This window comes from Odocoileus virginianus, chromosome 6 (genome assembly GCF_023699985.2).
Source record: "Odocoileus virginianus isolate 20LAN1187 ecotype Illinois chromosome 6, Ovbor_1.2, whole genome shotgun sequence".
NCBI lineage: Eukaryota > Metazoa > Chordata > Mammalia > Artiodactyla > Cervidae > Odocoileus > Odocoileus virginianus.
In genome coordinates, this window is record NC_069679.1 from 32,979,008 (window position 1) to 32,999,462 (window position 20,455).

The 20,455-nt window shown below is 42.3% G+C and overlaps 1 protein-coding gene across 9 annotated transcripts in view; it reads right to left on the reverse strand.

Annotated features, from left to right (window-relative positions):
* Nucleotides 1-20,455, reverse strand: part of NIN (ninein) — a 101,566-nt gene that overhangs the window by 40,057 nt on the left and 41,054 nt on the right. For all 9 annotated transcript variants that reach the window (XM_070469109.1, XM_070469110.1, XM_070469108.1 and 6 more), the window contains 9 exons: nt 13,003-13,042; nt 11,158-11,348; nt 6,900-7,046; nt 6,252-6,419; nt 5,642-5,778; nt 5,180-5,320; nt 4,758-4,932; nt 1,158-1,268; nt 699-788 (listed from right to left, as the gene is read on the reverse strand). In XM_070469109.1, the coding sequence (XP_070325210.1) occupies nt 699-788; nt 1,158-1,268; nt 4,758-4,932; nt 5,180-5,320; nt 5,642-5,778; nt 6,252-6,419; nt 6,900-7,046; nt 11,158-11,348; nt 13,003-13,042 (1,200 nt within the window). The remainder of the gene's footprint in view (nt 1-698; nt 789-1,157; nt 1,269-4,757; nt 4,933-5,179; nt 5,321-5,641; nt 5,779-6,251; nt 6,420-6,899; nt 7,047-11,157; nt 11,349-13,002; nt 13,043-20,455) is intronic.

Sequence of the window (20,455 nt, forward strand, 5' to 3'; positions counted from 1 at the left end):
TCTAAAGCAGGCTGAACTCAGTTATGTTCACCATGTTAAAATACACAAGAGTTTGTGGTTTAAAAAAAAACAACAACTCAGATTCCTGAGTTTAGAAGAGTTACTTTTCTAAAAAAATCAAAGATTCTTATTTATTAGGATGTTTTTGTGTCCTCTAGTAGTGATGACTTACTACTTAAAGACCTGAGTGGTTTCTGCTCTATTGGTATTTTGTAAATAAAGGAAGGAATGTATTTAGGAAAAATCCCCACAGAACAAAAGCAAATTATATCAGAGTAGGCCTGCACTCAGGAAAGGCTGGTTTTGGAATAAGCGTATCAACATGACCACAGTTTCCTTCTCTTAGAATAAAACCTAATTTTCCTCTAATTACTGGCAATTTCTGACCCAGAGAAAACAAACAGCTGCAGTTTGCAGACTCTCTCATATGTCAGGATACTAAATAGTAACATTAATAGCAAGCACTTAGGTTAAGTGTTCTCTGTGTCTCAGGCTCTGTTCTAAGCGCTTCACGTGTACTTCCTGACTCTCCACAACAACCGTATTTTGTGGGTTCATTTATTTTTGTCACCTTGAAAATGAGGAATTGAGATACCCACAGGTTACGTTTACCAGTCACTTGGCTAGTAAATGGTGAAGCAGGATCTGAATCTAGGCACTCCTCCACTTACTAAGTTAAATTCTCTTCAGTCACTCACCCGGCACTGCTGCTCATATTCATTTCTCATCTGTGTCAGCCTTTCTTCTTGCAGGAAGAATTCAGCACTGCTGGGATCAAGGTCACCAAACTAGAAAATGGGAAGTGCAAAGTTGTCATTTTTCCCAAGTGTCCTTCTTTGACCTATAAAATACCAAAGGCCCCAGTTTCTGGTGTTCACTCAATCTCTTAAGTATGAAAGGAATGTGACTTTTGAACAGAAACACCATCCACTGGATGATGGAAAGAACATTCTAGAGTGATGTGTTCGCAGAGATGCTTTCTCAGTGCCATGCAAAGTTTTCCTTGTATAAATTAAATCCCTGCAAAAGTTGACAACTTCCTTTAGTCACATAAATAATTCCATAATAGACATTTTCTTAGTGGCACTGCTTCTGGTCTTTTGAGTAAACTACATTTCGGGGTTACCTTTCAGGAAATCACATTTAAACAAATTTACCTTTTCTGCCAAAACATTTTCCAAATTTCGCTGAAGTTTGTTTGTCAGACTCTCATACTCTGCCAACTTCTCTGCATTCTCCAGAAGCTCATTTTCTAGACGACTGTTTTCCTGAAGAAATTTGGGGAAATTACGTGGATTAAAAAGGAAGCTGTTGTACCATTTTATATGATGCATAAATCAATGCTCTAGATTGAGAAAGTTTCAGTACGTTAGAGGAGAAAAAGTAAATATTAAAAAAACCAATGTTTATCTTATAAGCCCAAAGCATGCCTCTTCTTTTTCTTGATCCTACAGAACCACCCTATCCAATAGCAGGCACTAGCAGTCCCAGGTAGAGGAGCTGTAAGTATGAAATGCTCACCAGATTTTGAGGATTTAGAACAAAAATGGGAAAAAAAAAAGCTCAATAACAGGTTTTCTATATTAATTACAAGTCAAAATTATAATATTTTAGAGATAACAGATTAAAATGGTTTAACATTAAATTCATCTGTTTCTTTTTACCTTTTAATGTGGCTGTCTGAAAATTTTAAGTTACATATGACTTGCATTGTACTTCTATTTGAAAGCTTTGCAATTGAAAATTTAATGACATGAAAAAGCGTTCTCATTAGGATGTCAAATAAAAGACTGATTGCAGAATACCATGTTTATCTGACAGCAAAAGAGAACTCAGAGAAACTACAAAAAGGAGAATATCTCCAACAATTTTCATTTAATGATGATATAGACATGGTTTATATTTAATTTAAAATTTGATTTTGGTTTAAAGATATAAAAGCTGCTGCTGCTGCCAAGTCGCTTCAGTCGTGTCCGACTCTGTGCGACCCCATAGACGGCAGCCCACCAGGCTCCCCCATTCTTGGGATTCTCCAGGCAAGAACACTGGAGTGGGTTGCCATTTCTGTCTCTGTCTCTAATGCATGAAAGTGAAAAGTGAAAGGGAAGTCTCTCACTCATGTCCGACTCTTAGAGACCCCATGGACTGCAGCCTACCAGGCTCCTCTGTCCATGGGATTTTCCAGGCAAGAGTACTGGAGTGGGTTGCCATTGCCTTCTCCAATATAAAAGCTACACATACAGTTTTTTTCATAAGTTATGTTTAAATTATTATAATAACATGTCAACCTAGGTCCACAAAATGTGGGTTTTTTGCTGTATATTTTCGAGGCATATCTTGCCAAAATATAGAGATGATATATTTCTTTTTAGAAAACTTTTTATTTTATATTAGGGTATAGCCAATTAACAAAATGCTGTGGTAGTTTCAGGTAAACAGCAAAGGGACTCAGTCACACATATACATGTATCCATTCTCCACCAAGCTCTCCTCTTATCCAGGCTGCCACATAACATTGAGCAGCGTTTCATGTGCTATACAGTAGGTCCTTGTTGGTTATCTATTTTAAATCAGCAGTGTATACATGTCCATCCCAAACTCCCTAACTACCCTTTCTCCCCTATCCTTCCCACCAGCACCCATAAGGTCATTCTCAAAGTCTGTGAGTCTGTTTCCATTTTGTAAGTTTATTTGTATTAATATCATTTCTTTTTAGATTCCACATATATGGGATGTCATAAGATATTTTTCCTTCTCTGTCCGATTTACTTCACTCAGTATGATACTCTCTAGGTCTATCCATGTTGCTGCAAATGGCACTACTTCATTCTTTTTAATGGCTGAGTAATAGTCCATTGTATATATGTACCACATCTTCTTTATCCATTCCTCTGTCAATGGACATTTAAGCAGAGCCAATGTGTTTCAAATATATTCTTGTTCACACCCTTATATAGTTAACATGTATTGAAAAAGTATGTGCTTGAAGTGTTTAAAAAAGAAAACTACGTTCCCCCCAAATGACAACTCTAGAATTCTAATCTTTCAAAGTATGTCTAAATTTAGATGTTAAAATAATCAGGAGCAATCTCTGTGAACTGGGCCTGTGTTGGTGCTTTGGAAACTGAGAAGTCAGCTTCTGTTGCTGACCACAGAGAACACACAACTGGGGCCATGGCAGGGGAGATGGATATGGATACAATTACCTAAGATGTGATAGAAAATATGCTATCTTCTGGCAAGAAAAAAAGTAAGTGTAATGGGATCGAATAAGCAATTTGGCCTGCAGTGTTGGAGAAAGCAGTGAGGAGGCTGAAAGCCCACCAAGAGACTGAAATCACTGACGGCAGGTGCAGCAGAGAAAGGGCGTGGACTTGGGGCTTGCTGGCAAGACCTGAGATTAGGAAGGTGGGAGCGTGAACCCCTTTTCAGGGCCCTTCAGTGCTGCCATGCTGCACTTTTACAAAGGGTATAGCATGATTTTTCAGTGTTCTTCAGTAAGATGGCACCCCACTCCAGTACTCTTGCCTGGAAAAGCCCATGGACAGAGGAGCGGGGTCGAAAAGAGTTGGACACAACTGAGCAACTTCACTTTCACTTTTCACTTTCATGCATTGGAGAAGGAAATGGCAACCCACTCCAGTGTTCTTGCCTGGAGCATCCCAGGGACGGGGGAGCCTGGTGGGCTGCCGTCTATGGGGTTGCACAGAGTCGGACATGACTGAAGCGACTTAGCAGCAGCAGTAAGATAACTCTGGTGACCAGGCGGAGGGAGGCTGGATAGATGGAAGAAAGGATGCACATAAGTCAGTTGAGAAATTGTGATGAATTCCAAACCTGTTCAGAGGCTGTGGAAATGGAGAAATGGGATAAATCTGAGAAGCCTTTCAGAACATCAGCAGGATTCAGAAACTGAGAATGCAGGATGACCAAGGACGGTGACTTCTATGGCTTACAGCACAGGGTGGTGATGGAGATTAGGGTGAAAATTCAGGAGAGGAAGCAGTTTGATGGTTAGGGAGGTAGAACTGGCTCAGTTTCTGATGTGTGGAGTTTCAGGAACCTTTCATAACCTCAACAAAACTAACTATTCCATAGGTTCTTATTACTTTCAGATACAGTATATGTAGCAACTCACTCAATCTCCACATGAATGCTATGAGGTAGGTATTATGATGGTCACTCTCCTGTACATTAGGAAACAGGCTTGAGTAACCTGATCAAGATCTTCTGTAAGTAGTGGGATCCAGATTGGAACCAGGCAGTCTTGAGTTCAGACCCCTCCCAAGACCTGAGAGGGTCCCGCCCACCTTCAGGTACAGCTGACACTGTACCACATAACCCGATGTCAGAGCTCCATAAAGAGAAGGATCACTTCCTCTACTGAGGCACAGGAAATAAGAGGAGGACGTGCAAGGGAAAAGGTAGATTTGGGAGCAGAGAAATAAAGTGGATGGCCTCTATGTGGCAGGAAAAAAAAGCCATCTGCTAATAAGGATGAGGAAGGGGACAGCATCAACCAGGTACCAAACAGGCCTGAGGACTCACTGCAACTTCAGCAGGTAAGAACAAGATATGCTGTTGGAAAACCAGAAGCCTGGACATCCCTGAAACCTGAATCCCAGTGGGGATCTACTATGTCCGGGTGTTGACCCAGACTTAAGGGCCCTGTGCAGACTTGTCCTCTTACAGAGCTGTGGCTTTCCATGAGGTGTTCCCAGAAAGCACATGGACCATATAACTAAGAGGATAATTACCTTCAAAGAGAGTGCGAGGCGGTCCCGGATGTAATTCTCTTCTGTTTTTGCCTTTTCGATTTCTTGCTCAAGTTCCAAACGCTGCTTGCCCACCTGCTGCAGGATCTGCTCTCTCTCCTTTCGAAACTCATTCCTTAAGGCTGCTATTCGCTCCTTGTACTCTTCGTCCAGTTTCCTGTGAGAAGGAAAGACTGACAGGCTGCCATCTAGTCCCCGAGAGGTCCCTCTGTAGAGCCACCAAAAACGGAGAGTCATAGAGATGGGAAGCTCCTTGAGAAAGTATCCAGTGAGCCCTGCTTTCCTGTAGGCTTGGCCACGCCTAAGTCACCCCAGCCAGCTGTGGCCAAGCAGGCAGGCAGGCAAACCCCACTGTTCTGGGCCAGGGTGGTGGGAAAGGAGGGCCCCGGCCCCACCCATCACACCTGAGGTTGTACTCATTCCGCCGCTCTATGGCTGCGTGGTGATCGTCCACCTCTGAGGCCATTAGAGACTTCAGCTTCTCAGCTTTGTCCAGATCAGACCTTAGCTTCTCTTTTTCTCTGAGCATCTGATCAACTCTCTCCCTAGAACCAGAAAGAAACAAAGTTATAAGGGAGACTGTTACTAGGCAACAAGCAGACCCAAAAAAACTCTCCTCTGGCTTACTCCAATACAAAAACAAAACCAAGACAACCAGAACCCTTCCAAAACACAAAGACATTCCACAGCCCTTCTCAAAAGCCCACATGCAGATCTAAGCTCTACCTCACTTTCACAGAAGTGAGATGATAGGCGATTAGCCACCACGGCCTTCAGAATGGAAGAATACATGCCACAGGCATCCGAAGGACTTGCTCAACAAGTAGGAAAGGGAACAGAGCAGGTAAGCTTTCTGCTCAACTCACAGCAAATGCCGAATCTCAGCCTTAAAACTGGCCAGAGCTGCCTGGTGAATGCTGTTCTTGGTGACCAAAAGTTCGTTTTCAAGAGCCAGTGTCAACTCTGTCAAGTTGACATTTCCATCCAGGCTAAAATCCAAGGCCTAGAAATCAGAACAAGTTCAAGATAACCACAAGTTCCATCCTTAGAAAGCAGAAAATGTGAAGGTTATACAGACCTGGGGAACTGAATTTATAATCTACAAACTGGATGTTTACATTTCTTTAATAATTGCTTCAGAACAATATTCAACCTAGAGCATAACTAAGGTCTCTCTAAGGAAAACATGATCATTTACGTGTTTTTTTAAAATGCTGTCTGGCATTGTAAATAAACACAATGGCAAAACTCTAATCTTTACCAACCAGAGATCAGTTAAGAAATTTCTTGTCAATAATTTAGGGTTAAAAACATGAAGTCAGCAACACTCCTGGTTAAAGGGGGTAGGAAAAGTTATCTCTTATGTCTGAGATCTTGTGAACAGAAGAATCATTAAGGAGAAATCAAATCAAATCACAGACAGAATTTTTCAACCCTTCCCAACTTGTCATTTGCCTCCCATTTCAGTTGCCACACCTTCAGGATCTCCTGGCTGTTCTCAATGCCTTCTTCCTGCCAGGTGTCAAGTATTCTCTCCACTGATGCATAGCCCATCCCATCATCCAGGCAGGAGAAGACCCGGAAACCAATGGTACTCATCATCGCAGATGGGGTGGTGGTCCGGCGTCCACTCTCATCAAAAGACTAGAAGAAGAGAGACTTGAGCAAGCTCAGGCATTGCAACATGATGTTGGTCAAAACCAAACGCAGTCAGTCCTGACCACAAGGGGCAGAGCCATGCTTCTCTCATTTATACTGCTAGGATAAAAAGCCATGTGGCCCCTTTGATCTTCCTTTCCCAAGTCAGTCAAGAATGCAAAGCTGATCAACAGCTGACCTGGCAGACAGAATCCTGCATACAGATGAGATGCATCTCTACTTTAACATCAGGTTCCTTCTGGCCCACAGCTAACAAGGAGGGGCATAATTAGTGGTCTTCCTACTATAATTTATGGTCATTTCTCAAACCCAACTTCCCCAGTGGTTTAGTCTTTCTTTTCTGCTCTTCTTTTGCTTCTCTTTCTCCTCAGTATTTTTCTTCAGACAGCAGATTAACTCACTAGAAATTATTCAAATAGATGTTAACTTGACTCGCAAAGAATCCACTTCCTATTTATTTCTTACCTGCATGGAGATGTGCCTTTTCAATTGTCTATATGGGGTAGATGCTGATGGTGTAAGAGGTTTTCCATTTTTGAACAAGCCATAGAAAAAATCTTCTACACTCATCATACCATCAGGATCAAGATTATGGAAGACTTCTTCAAGCATCTAGAAGAGGGTAACCATATATCTTAACGATTTCTCTCAAAAAAAACCCCCATGAAGTCCAAAGTACACTTCTAGTCCCAAGTGGCTCAGTGGGAAACAATTCACCTGCCAATGCAGGAGACGCCAGTTCGATCCCTCAGTCTAAGGAAATGGCAACCCATTCCAGTTATTCTTGCCTGAGAAATCCAATGTACAGGAGAGCCTGGCAGGCTACAGTCCATGGAGTCACAAAGAGTCGGACACGACTTAGTGATTAAACAACAAAACCAGTAGATATTGGCACCACTCTTGATCCCAGGGCTCCAGAAATATGACATGTCCCTTTATTCTCACTTCACTAAATATATTTTCCTTTCTAGTAATATGTCCTCCCCCCTCACAGAAACTAAATAAAATTCATTTTCAACATCTTCATAACTTTATGCAACTTAGAAATTAACTGTTTTCTCTTTTGCTCATACCTCTTAGAACAGGTTATCTTTAACGTTACTATGCATTATCTTGTGAGTTGAAGAATTACTGAAAAATATAAAGATACAGCTTCCCAGAGTTGTAACAGAAGAAAACAGACATTCATTAAGCCATTATATTATGCGGACTCCACATGATATTTTGCTTATATGAAATTTTGGAAACTAGCATAATTGGGTCTGGGACAGGTTCCAATGATTTAAGAGCTTGGGTCTGAAACCCATGCCTTGGAATTTAGAACATTACTTGGAACCACACTGCGGTGTTTGGTGTTTTTAATTATTTTTAATGCTTTTGCACAGCAGAAATGAGGACTGGATAGGAAGAATTTCACGTGTGTGCAATAGAAGTGTTCCGAGAGATGTGAAGAGAAGGAAATTCTGCCTGACTATTTTGCCCCCTCTGACAGTAATCAAGTGGTCCTCATCATACGGAGTCCCTTCTAGAGGCATGCCTGGGAGATGGTTTGTTCCCTAACTCAGAGAGGAATGGAAAAGGGAATAAAGCAACATGAATCACAGACACCACAAAATAGGGAGGGAAAGCAAAGCCCTCCATTCTCACCATCAGCTTCCTATTTGGGGGGGCTGAAATTTTTCTACAGAACATGACCCCATTGTACGAAGCAGAAATCACCTGAGGATCTTGTTAAAGCACAGACTCATGTAGTTAAATCTGGGGCTGAGGCCTGGGAATTCTACATTTCTAAAAAGATGATGCCTAATTTGCTGAGTAGCAAAGAACTGAATAAGCAACAAACTTAACCATTAGTGCCTGCAACTGGGTCCCTTCTAACAAAAGCCTCTTTGTAACAAATCCTCAAATTTTCAATATTTATTTCCTAAGTCTGGACTATTGCTAGGACTCCTGTCATCTCCTAATTGTTGATTCTATCCCTCAGCTAAGTGCTTGCAGCATTTCTTTTATCTTGAATGCTTTTTTTCCAATTCATATCCAATGGGAAACATCTGTCTCTCTTCTTGTTTTTCTACCACTTCCTCTGGAGAGGATTCCAAAACAAAACCATTTTAAAGGGTGGAAGTCTTCGGAAGAAGCAACAGTTCCTATAGAGAATCATACGAAGAAACAGATGGAAGGATATTTTGGGCAAAATTCGGGAGGTTGCCAAGCTCCCTTAGATTCTCTGTCTCGTTTTTATCAAACAAAAGAACACTTTCTTTGAGGACTAGGCTTTCAGAACTGTCAAGCCAGAAGGCACAGTAAAATCCAGCAGTGATGACTGAAGTTAACCAGCATATTTTGCCTTTAACCTTAGCTCCACATTGGTTGGCCCTGTGACCTTGGCCAAATCAATGTACAGCTTCCCGACTGCCTCAACACCCATCACCGGATCCATTCCAAGTGGTGGAGTAATCAGTCCTGCCAGTTATTAGACACAGGGTGTGGGCAAGTGGTGAGTAAATGAATGTGGATTCAGAAGAGGACAGAGGGACTGGGTTGGACTGATAAGAATGCAAATCAGTGGGACACACCCTGCAGTCTCCGCAGGAGCTGAATCTAGAGCCCTGAGGACATTCTTCCTTCCCATCACCAGCCAGGTCTTTCCCAAAGTGTAAATTGGGAAATAGCCAGAGGGGCCAGGAAGGTGATATAAATGAATGAGGCAGGCTGGTCTTGAGACATTTTTAAAAGGCTACTTGGAAGCCTTTTAAAGCAGTGAATGGAACATCTGAGTGCATGCCCTGTCCAAAGGGGTGAGCCGCTTCTCATTACCAGAAAAATGGAGCCAAATCTTCTGATTTTCAGGGGGAAAAAGTCCCGATTTTAAAAAGTATAGCAAATAGTTCAATTTTTAAACATTGTGTAGGCCCCATGGCCTTTGGGCCATATCTGGCCTCTGGACTTTCCAGGTGGCTCAGTGGTAAAGACTCCTCCTGCCAAGCAAGAGACCCAGGTTTGATCCCTGGAGAAGGAGATGGCAGCCCACTCCAGCATTCTTGCCTGGAAATCCCACAGAGGAGCCTGGTGGGCTACAGTGCTCGAGTCAGACATGACTTGGCGACTAAACAACAGGGGTGATAGTCTGCTTTCCCTGCCCTACAGCCATCCTGGCTTCTGGAAGGCAGGGTACCAGCTTCAGCTATAAGACAGTCAATCTAGTTTCCCTGATGATGGCAACAGGCGGCAGTGACCTCTTTCTTTATTTATAAAATGGGGGGTGACTAAATCTAAAATTGCTTTCAGTTGTAAAATTCTAGGATTCCAAGCTGTGTGTCAGTGAGATCATCATGAACTTTCAGCTCCTCCGTGGTCTAGAGCTCGTAGTACAAAAGCACTATAGTATTTCATGATTTTGGCAGGGAGGAAAAACACTAAGTAAAAGCTACATTCAATTAGCAATCCTTCACTCATCCTCACAGCAGAGGAGAATAAATGTGCTGCTTCTTTTCCTGGAAACTCCACCACAGAAGAAAATGCAACTCCCCATAAACAGCTACAGTTTATTCCAAGATTTGTTCTTAGATAAATAATCCAAGTTTGTGCAATATTTCTTGGCAAAAACAACCCAAGGTTCTGTACACTGCACTGGTTTATAATTTAGGAGGATGCATTTGATGTTATGACTCAACAGTCACCACTGATTAATAAATGACTGCGGAGCCATTAAAAGGCAGTCAGAGTGTGTGCCATGGTCACATACACAGGGAGGAGGAGGAGGGAGAACTTCTCTGCAAGCTAGGCTGCTTGGAAGCTTCTGATAATAAATCTCATTCTGGTTTAGGAAAATAAAACCACTTATCCTCTGAGCAAGCAGATAACATGGTTTCGAGTACCATTGTAATCAAAGTTACCCAAAGCTTGTACAACTGTTTAGCCCTAACCTCTAAATCCCTTCAATCCTTATTTTCAACTCTTTGAAAGACGTGTCTTGGAATTACATTCTTTTGTTTCATGGCTGTTCATGCGCCCAGTCCTGCCACCCCTCTTAATTTTTTAGAAAATGTAAAGTTGAGAATTTTACCAAGCAAGAGCATCTTGGGGGCTTCTTGTACATTTTCAAAACCATCAACCTTCCTTTTTCCATTTCCTCATGACCAGATTATTGTGGTGACTCCTGGCTGGTGTCCTAATCTATGGCTCTCTTTATACCTATATACCCCATAAAAGTTCAGACCACCCTTAGCAAGTAAGTTTTTCCAATATATTATGTAATCTGCTAAAGAACCCAGGGATGATATGGAGATTGTCTCTCCAAAGGCTAAACTTATCAGCCTGGGCTTCAAAGTATTCCCCCAACTCAACTCTCCTGAACTCTCTGCCTTGTCCTGCCTCCACACCTTTCTCACATCTGACTCTGTGAATGCCACATCTACAAATAGACTGACATCATGACTACAGTGAGCTGGTGTCTAATAATAATGTGGGGTAACATGCTTAGCACAGTGAGGTACACACAGTTTGGGTTCAGTAATTATCAGCTATTGTCAGTTTTTTTTTCCCACGACAAACATAAGCGCCTCAGAGACAGAAACGTGACGGCTGACTTGCCAGGAAAAAAAGAGCATGGAGTCTCTGTAACTTGCTGCAGGAAGCCAAAACATGGCTGTTTCTAGCCTGTGGCCAGGTTAGCTTGTATCACGATGACTATTCCTGAATAAAAATACAACGCAATGCTCACCTCTCCATCAACATTCTGCAAACCATACTGCTCGCAGATGGAGACCAGCTTCTTTCGGTTTAGGTGACCATCACGAGTGATCCCCAAATCTTCACAAACCTCCTGCAGTTTCTCTTCTATCCAGTCTTGGGGAGCCAAAGACCCACTCTGTGAGGCTTTCAAATCATCTGGGTTCCAAAATCTTAACTGGCCTAAAAGAAAAGCATATATTATATTGTCCCTAAAAGAACTGCACAAAGAGAGCACCTATACTCAAAGAAAAATATGCTTTTTGAAAATGAGTGAGTGAGTGAGTGAGTGAAGTCGCTCAGTCGTGTCTGACTCTTCGCGACCCCATGGACTGTAGCCTACCAAGCTCCTCCATCCATGGGATTCTCCAGGCAAGGATACTGGAATGGGTTGCCATTTCCTTCTCCAGGGGGTCTTCCTGACCCAGGGATCGAACCCAGGTCTCAAGTGTTGATTCGATCCGGAAGTTCAAATGAAGTAGAACCATTGGTTCTTAGGCTGCAACAAAGGCCAACAGGCACTCTTTTGTTCACTGGCAGTTATACCCCTATGAGAAATATTCTGGTGCAGTCATGTCAAGGTTCTAGCTTTGTTTTATTTCAAAGAAAAATGTGCACAGGCTTAGGCTTTGGTGTGACTGAAAGAAAAGGCTGGTTGAGAGCCATTCTAAAGAGCTTTCTACACCCTACCTCAACTATAGCTACCAGACTTTATTATCTCTACTTTCTTTCTAGTCTAAACACTGTTTTACTGAGAAGGAAATAATTTCATGGTAAATATCATTAAATAATGATAAAAGTCTCAAGAGTAGCCTGTTTCTAAATCTTTACACATGAATATTCTGACCTATAAGCAACCTAACTTAAAAAAAAATGGTTGCAAGTTATTAATTATCTGTATATTAAGGATAGTTGATTCCCTGGTGGCTCAGCGGGTAACAAATCTGCCTGCAATGCAGGAGACCTGGGTTTTACCCCTGGCTCAGGAAGATCTTCTGGAGAACAGAATGGCTACCCACTCCAGTATTCTAACCTGGAGAATTCCATGGACAGAGGAGCCTGGTGGGCTTCCATGGGGTCGCAGAGAGTCAGACACAAGCAAGCAACTAAGAACATATTAAGGATAAATTCTACTTGAGGATACAAGGATCAGCCTACTTATTAAAAATAAATATTTATTCTCTATGAAAATTTCTCACTTCTAGTTAAGATTTCTACTTTCACATTAGAGATTCTGTCAAGTCATTACTTAAACATGAGCTAATTATTGGCATGATACTGTGTGCCTGCAAGAACCTTGGAGGGCTGAGAAGAGTATTTAGTGCTACCCCTACTATTTATTTTAATAAATAGACATTAAGCCTATTACTGCTGTGTCTTTACAGGTTGGAGACCTAGAGAATTTGTAATTACACTTAAGCACAGTTAATCCAGGGTAGGCTGTGAAGTGGGCGGAGATCTGTCAGCTGAACCACAGTGCCATCTGCTGGTGAGGACATCACCATGAAACTTGTCAAGGGATGCATCAGTAAATCGTTTAGGATGGTTTATAGATTAATGTGAAAGTCTATGTAAGACAGTAATTAACCCATAAGTGAAATTCCACATCTCCGTTGCCATATCTTGCATGATGTTAAAAGCAATGATTTAAAACTCTGAGCTATCAATTGGGAATGAATTTTTTGTTGCTGTTGTACTTCAGGTTGCTTTAGCTGGCCTCCAGCAGGTAGGGCTGTAGGGAAGGAGGGCAGGGCCTCGGGAAGGGGTTGTGGAGAATGCCCTGTGAATGCAGCCCTGTGAATGTCCCAGGCCAGCCCGGCACACCCTCGGTTCCTACCTTCCGCTTCATACTCCTCGCTGCGCTGCGTCTTCCAGTGCTAGAGGAGGCAAGAGGAGGAGGTCAGTGTGCTTCAGAACTAAGCCTGCTCTTCCAAAACCAGATCACTCTTTGGCTCTGATGTCATCATCTTAGTAAGTCGCATGATTCAGGACCCTCTAGTGCATTTATCCAGGCAGGCTCTCCTCAATCAGTGAGCCAATAGAGAGCAGATGCCTAAGAAATACCACGCAGCCTTCTGCAGCATCTTTTGCCTTGTGAGCTGATGTCACTTATTCAATAGCAAAACCTAGCACAACCAGTAAAATCAGGCCAAAGCCAATATTCAGAATCCATCAACTGAGAAGAGTTTATACACATGCATTTATGAGTTTGTTCTTCAATAAATGTTTACTAGGTGTGAGGTATTATGCTACATCTTTGGAAAACAACCATGAACAGGAAAAGCATAGTTCTTCTCTCATGAGGTTTATATGCTGGCAAAGTCATGCAGACAAGAAAAGAGAAAGCACAATATTGTCGTGTATTAAGTGCTGCTGTGGGGGAGTTCAAGAATGGGTACCTAAATAGGATATCCTTCAGCCTTGGAAGTTCAGGGTAGACCTCCTGAAAGAAGCAAGATCTGACTGAGACCTGAGGGGTAAGTTGGAGACAGCCAAGTGGAAAGAAAGGAGCAGTGACTGTTTGTTGACCCAGGAGATAAGAATGAGACAGGTGTGCTTGCGGCACAACGAGGAGAGAGAGGTGCAGCCCCAGGTGCTAGAAAGCGCACGTTAAAATGCACATTATCAGTGAATTACTACATTAAAGACAGTGAAATGGATCTGCACCGGATCATTTTGCCCCTTATCCTGCTATGTTTTACTGAGTCTTTTCCAAGTCACAGCACACAGGTATAGTTTGTGTATTACACAAAAGCACCCAGACCAGGGCACCCGTCGGAACCAAAATCCAGCCCTTGCTCCACAAGCCAAGCATGGCACAGATCTGCTTCCAACCAGTGGCCGTGAGAAGGTACACAGTGATCTTTGGCCTCATCAGCAAGCTTCCTAATTACTCCTTAGGAGGTTCTACAACCATCGCAGTCAGGTAACCCTGTTGAGAAAAGTTTATCCCCCTTTAAAACCTGCTGCCGTCTCAGCAAAGATCCAGCTTTATGAGTGAAGCCACCTTTGATAACTACCATTGAAGCTACCTTTGCAGAGTCGACTCATTGGAAAAGACCCTGATACTAGGAAAGATCGCAGGCAAAAGGAGAAAGGGGCAGCAGAGAATGAGATAGTTAGACAGCATCACCAACTCGGTGAACATGAATTTGAGCAAACTCCACAGTGGAGGACAGAGGAACCTGGCGTGCTGCAGTCCCTGAGGTCGCAGAGTCGGACATGACTCAGTGACTGAACAACAGCCTTTGATAACACATAAATAACCAGCCCACTCTCCTTGGTGGCTGAACCGCACAAGGGGAACTTATTTCTTAGATTCTTGAACTCAACAGGAAAACAAACCTAATTAACTCTCATCTCCAGAGCTTGGATTCCTCATGGCAGATAGTGCGCAATCTAAAATTCTTAGGTTAAACGTTGATTTCTTTTAGTAACTTGTTCAAGTTGATAAGAGTTGAAGTTCCTGCAGCCAACCTAGGCACATCTATTGTGCTCCTCTCTTCTTAACTGAAGGACAACCATCTACCAGGATTTCATAGCTCCATATTTCACTCAGAAAGATACTGCAGAGAGCACTGATTCAAAGAGCTCACCAGGATTCACCACACTAACCTGAAACCCCAAACTGATAGTGCTAAGTTATTCTCGCCATAGACAGACATTCAAAGGCTATAATTCAAAATATAAAAGCTCACTACAACTCACAGATTACAACTCAGTCACTAAAACAGATGATAAGTCTCTGGACTGTGGCACAATGTGATTTTTACTTGATTGTGATTACAATTTTATTGGCCCACATTTCCACACCGCAAACCTGACAAATGGATTGTGTTGGGGGGTGGGGAAGGAGCAATGGAGGAAACAGACCTCCAGATTTTTCTTACACTATTGTTTCTAGGCAGAATTCAATTGTTTTTATTTGTATACATTTTTATGCCCCCCTAATAAAAGCAGCCTGCCTGTCTATCCCTCCACATTTATTTCTCAACCAACAGACCAAATGACTTAAATGCTCATATTATTGCAGCACCCAAAATGGTGAAAATTCATCATTCAGCATGTAAGTTGGCAACACCCTAAAATGAAATCTATTCAGTCCACCTGAAACAAATAAAGTAGGTTTCTGAACCCAGGCTTACCTACTGGGTTTGAGCTTGAGCAAATTTCTTAATCTCTTTTGCCTCAGTTTCTCCATCTATAAAATGGGAATAAAGTAGTACATATTTCACAGAGCTGGGTAAAAATGCCTAGAATTGTGCCTGGCACTAAATAAGCAAATAAAATTTGATATTATTTTTCTTAGACATGTGTTTATGTAGTACATGTTAAATTCATATTTGCAGTTTCTTTTCATTCCCATGTTTAAACTTAAAGGATTAATTTGATTGCCCTTGGGAGGTATTGGTTATTTATATAAATTTGTAAGAAAAATGCCAAGTCTCCAGTAGATATGCAAAGAATACAGACAATTCACATAAGAGGCAACCCAATTAAATAAGGGGAAAGGTTATTTCAGTAGCAATCAGAGATGCATAAATTAAAACCAAGCAATCATTTTGTTCCCATTAAATTAGCCAAGTATTTAAGATATGACTCCTATTACCAATAAGGTTATGATTTAAAATAGGCCTGTTTGGGAAAGAAAATAAAATAGACCTATTGATGTTATTGGAAACAATACAAATGAACATTACTTTTTAGTAAAGGAAATGACTTTATGTATCAAAAGCCATGAAAATGTTCATGCTTTCTGATCCAATTTCATATGCTTTCTGATGGTAAAAGTAAAATATTGAAAACAATTTAAAAACAATGGGGCATAAAGTATAATAACACATCATAATGTAGTCATTATATAATTATAAAACCATGTTGGAGCATGAAATACATCTGATGAAATGTTAAATGAAGGACCACAACAAAAATGCCATCAACACTATGCCACTGGAAAAAAAAAACATTTATACAATTAGACAAAGACTGGAAGGAAACAGAGACAATAAATATATATTTAGTTGAGGGAATGTGGGAAACAATTTCATTTCCTTTACTGTTATAAATGTTGTTTATACCATATAAATAGGTACAACTTCACTACTTCTTTTGCCCACCTGCCCTCGAATTCTCACTGAATGAATTCCCTGTGACCTGGGGGTGGGGGGAAGGGAAACCTCTGCCCCCTGGGTATGCACCACTCTGCTAGTCAGCAAGGTCCTCCTGCACTATGACTTGTGATCGAGAGACCAGGCTCAGTGGGAAGCCCAGGTGCTTCCAGGAGGGTAAAAGCTGCTGCCGCCAATGCCTCTTAAATTCAGCAGCATGTAGGAAGATCAGGGACACTCATCTGAGACCTGCCTTGGGGATTGTGACCAGAGTCATCCAAAGAGACCCTCTTCAGACAGCCTAATCAATAGCATCAGGTACAGCAATTTAAGTGATTTCACACAAACTCTTAGGGTGAGTGGTGACATGGTAAGGAATAACTTATTTTAACATCTCCAGGGGTAACGATTTTCCAAGTATTTCTCTACGACCCTGTGTAAGAAGCACAGATCCAGCTAAGACCAGCCCTGTTAAAAGGGGAAGCAAACTTATCCTAAAGGCTACATTTTCATCCCAAGACCACTTCAAATGGAGATTGAGTTTACCACCCAGATGTTTTGCTATGCTTCTTCCCAGTCTCCCCCACAGGTCTGTTCCTTTAAGGGGAGATAAACACATTACATAGAGGCTGAATGTTCGTTATTAAATTGCAATTTCAGGGGGTGAGGGTGGGAGGGAGCAGAGACAATTCATTCACAGCTCATTTATTTTCATTCCCACTGCCTGGAACCAGTAGTTCCAATTTAAAAGCAGGGGGAGAGAGAAGGCAGGTTAGAAGGTGGGGTGGTGGGAGGCGGGTGTCCGGATTAGATCTCTTGACTACAGGAATACCATGAATAAAAAAGAGCCATCACTCTGGAACCAGGTCCTTTAATTGCTGATGCTCTCCCCAGCAGTAAAGCCTGGCAGGTAGCTTCCAGACACTGGTCTGCCCTGAGGGTTGAACACCTCTGGAAAAGTGGGAGAGGAAGAGGTGGCAATTTCTGGGATGTGTTCTCCACACTAATTAATGAAAAAGGATTTTCAACTTCATTCCTTGAAATCTTACAATAGCCTCTCACTGGAGAACGAATGTATATTAATAAATTGAAAAAAAAAAAAAAAAAAAACGTCCTGTGGGAGCCCAGCTATTCCTGACTCTGGAGGCAAAATGGTAGCTGGGGGAGACTGCCAGGGTGAAGCTCTGCCGCTGTCTGCAGGGTGGGGCTGACCACCCCCTCCCACAGGGACATGGAGGCGCATGCCTGGGTCGTAGGAAATGTTAGCTCTTGTTAATATTTCAGCAAGAACAACGATGTGGTAAAGGGTTTAGGCTCCAGAGGCGGATTCTTCCCTTATGGGCTATGCAAGCCTGGGCCAGTTACTTAATCCCTGCGTGCCTCAGTTTCCCGAGGGGTAAGTGAATAACAGTACCTACCTCTGAGGATGGGCTAGTATTTGGAAAGCACTTAAAACAGTGAATGCTACAAATTAAGTGCTAAGTGTCTGTTAAGTAAATAAATGTTATAGTTATTATTCCTACGACCGGGGTGTGCAATACTAGGACAAAGGCAGAGGAAAGAAATAGCAGACAGACCAGCGTCAGCTTTAAGAACAAACCCAGAAGAGACTCTAGAAACGACAGCTTTGAGCGTGCTAATTGTGATGAAGCATCCACCTTTGATTCAGCAAGGAGCAAGGCCTCCTTGGGGGGCCTCTGCACACTCTGAAGAGTGTCCCCACAGCTGGCGGGGCTCAGGAGGTCATGTGTGCTGGCCAACAGCCTCTGTGAGAGCATTCAGGGGGAGGTGGTCAGAAGCTGCCTGGCCCTAAAACGGCTGCTGCAGGAAGCAGCTCCCGCCACCCCCCACACACACGTGAGCAGACAAAGGCAGTCCCGCACCCACCCTGCGGGCCACGCAGCTCAGCCACGCTGGTCACTGCGGCCAGCTCTCAGGCTGTCCTACAGCTGGACGAGGCTGCCCCGCACACGCGGGCCGTACAGGCGGCCCTGCTTTCAGGAATGTGTCTTTCGGAGGGACACCTGCTTTGCTGGACTCCGGAGCAGATGGCCCGAGCTTCTGGGATCCCGGAGCTGCTAGCCCCTAGGCTGGGCCAGCATCTGTAGCCCGTAGGCCTGGCGTGGCCCCTGGCCACAATAGCCCAACCTCAGCCCCCAGCAGCCATCTGCTCGAGGGCAGACCTCTGTGCCCCTCAGAATGTACGGCTAATTAAAATGATTACGGCACACACACGGGGCTATTCTTTCCCAGCAAAGGTTGCTGAGCTGAGCTGATCTCAGCAGACTTAAGCAGATTTTTTTTTTTTTTGGGAAAAGGGAAAGTCTTGCAAGCCCAGAGAGAAGAGAAAGGAAATTTATTAAAGTAACAAAGCTCCCCCGACAAACTGAGCCATAGTATCCATTTTACAAGAACAGCACACTTAAGTAAGCACAGGAAGTCTCTACACAAAAACAGGATCAGTTTAGGAGAATATTTATGATGGAAACCTTAGCATTTTTAAAAGTGTGGCATCTATGGCCTATTTAACTAACAATTCTAAATATTTATAAAGCCATGCTCTGGGCAGGTACTGGAAGCTAAGTGTGCCCAGCCAGGCTGCTACCATCCCTGCAGGGACACACTTTTGAGAACTTCATCTCTAGCTTTCCAGCATCTGAAGGTGAAGGGGCAATGAAGGGCGCCCTGACAGCCCCACACCCTAATTCTCTTAACCCAGGGACAAGCTGCTCAGTTGCAGGGCTATCACAACTAGAATGCAAATCAGTTCCTTTATCTATAAAAGCAATTAAAAGCTACAAGTAAGTGCTGGGGATAACAAGAATTAATGTATGATTTTTAAATGCAAGCACATTTAAATAAGTCCTGCTGCAATGCCAAACAGCCTGTGGTACTGCCAGTGTGAAGAAATGCTGAATTTAAAGGAGTCTGAGCCTTAAGCCTTTTCTACCAAGTTTGGGGACTGGTTTCAGTTCACTGGATTTTAAAGTCCTTAAAGGAAAAGGATTCTTTCATACATCTGCTTGTGGTATCCTGCTCATCCGAGTCGCTCTCAGATAGTGGATACTGCTTTCCTATTTGAAAAATACTTTCTAATGCTATAGTTGGAAAAATATTACTATTATCACTTAAATTAACTTGTTAATTTTTTTTTGAAGTGTTGTCGATTCTATTTTCTAGTTAGAAAATAAGTATTAGAAATTGTTGATCTGGAAAGAAGTGAGAATGAGGGCTGGATTCCAAAGGAACCTCCTCTGTGATGAAGTCAGGACGACTTATCAGAACAGCAAAACCTGAAAATCTGAAAGCTGTGTCTATGTTACAATGAAAGCATCTTATTAGTTTTGAAGGGGTGTCTTTGTATCACTTTTATGATCTATATTTGCATCTTGAATGAGTGTTTCATCTCTGAGAATAGCCAGATGATCTAATAATACTCAAGAAATATGAAAGGAATCACTGGAATTCCATGAATAAGGAAACCTCTCCTGATAATCTCACATCATTTGATGGAAGCAAATGGCATGTAATGAAACTGCTTATTTTATCTAAGACTAGAACAAACAATTTAACAGGCAAGGAACTGAAAAATAGGTTTGACTACAAAAGCTCTTAGCAGAACTTCTCTAAGTTACTAAGAAGTTTGCTCCAAAATTAAATATCTGCTCTATACAACACAAATGAATAATTCATGAAGTTCGACTACAAAGTTATGCATATATGAAAATGAACATAAGGAGAATTTAAGTCAGTTTCGCACTTCTTGAAGAAGTTTGATTTTACGGAGGGTAGTAAAATCAGTGTTGGGTTCTTCATTTCTGTTTTTGGTTTTAAACAACCACCACCACTCATCCTCCTACTCCCAGAGTCCTGACACAAAAGCTTGATTTAACGTCCATTCTCGGCTGAATGAAGCAATTGGCTTTAACTTTTCTCTCAGGTCCTCACTTAAACTGCAAGGTTTTGACTTACACTCCTATTGTCTGCAATTGAAGAAATCATTGTTTAAAGCCTCTGGCTCATGATAAGAATCTTACTAGACCCGATTTATACCCTGTGGAGGAAAACAGTTAACAAGGTGTCCCGTGTTTTGAATGAGGGCAGAAAGCAAAGTGGCCCTGCTCCAACTGTATTCATTGTCAACCTTTTCTACTACATCTGAATAATACAGAATAGAACCAA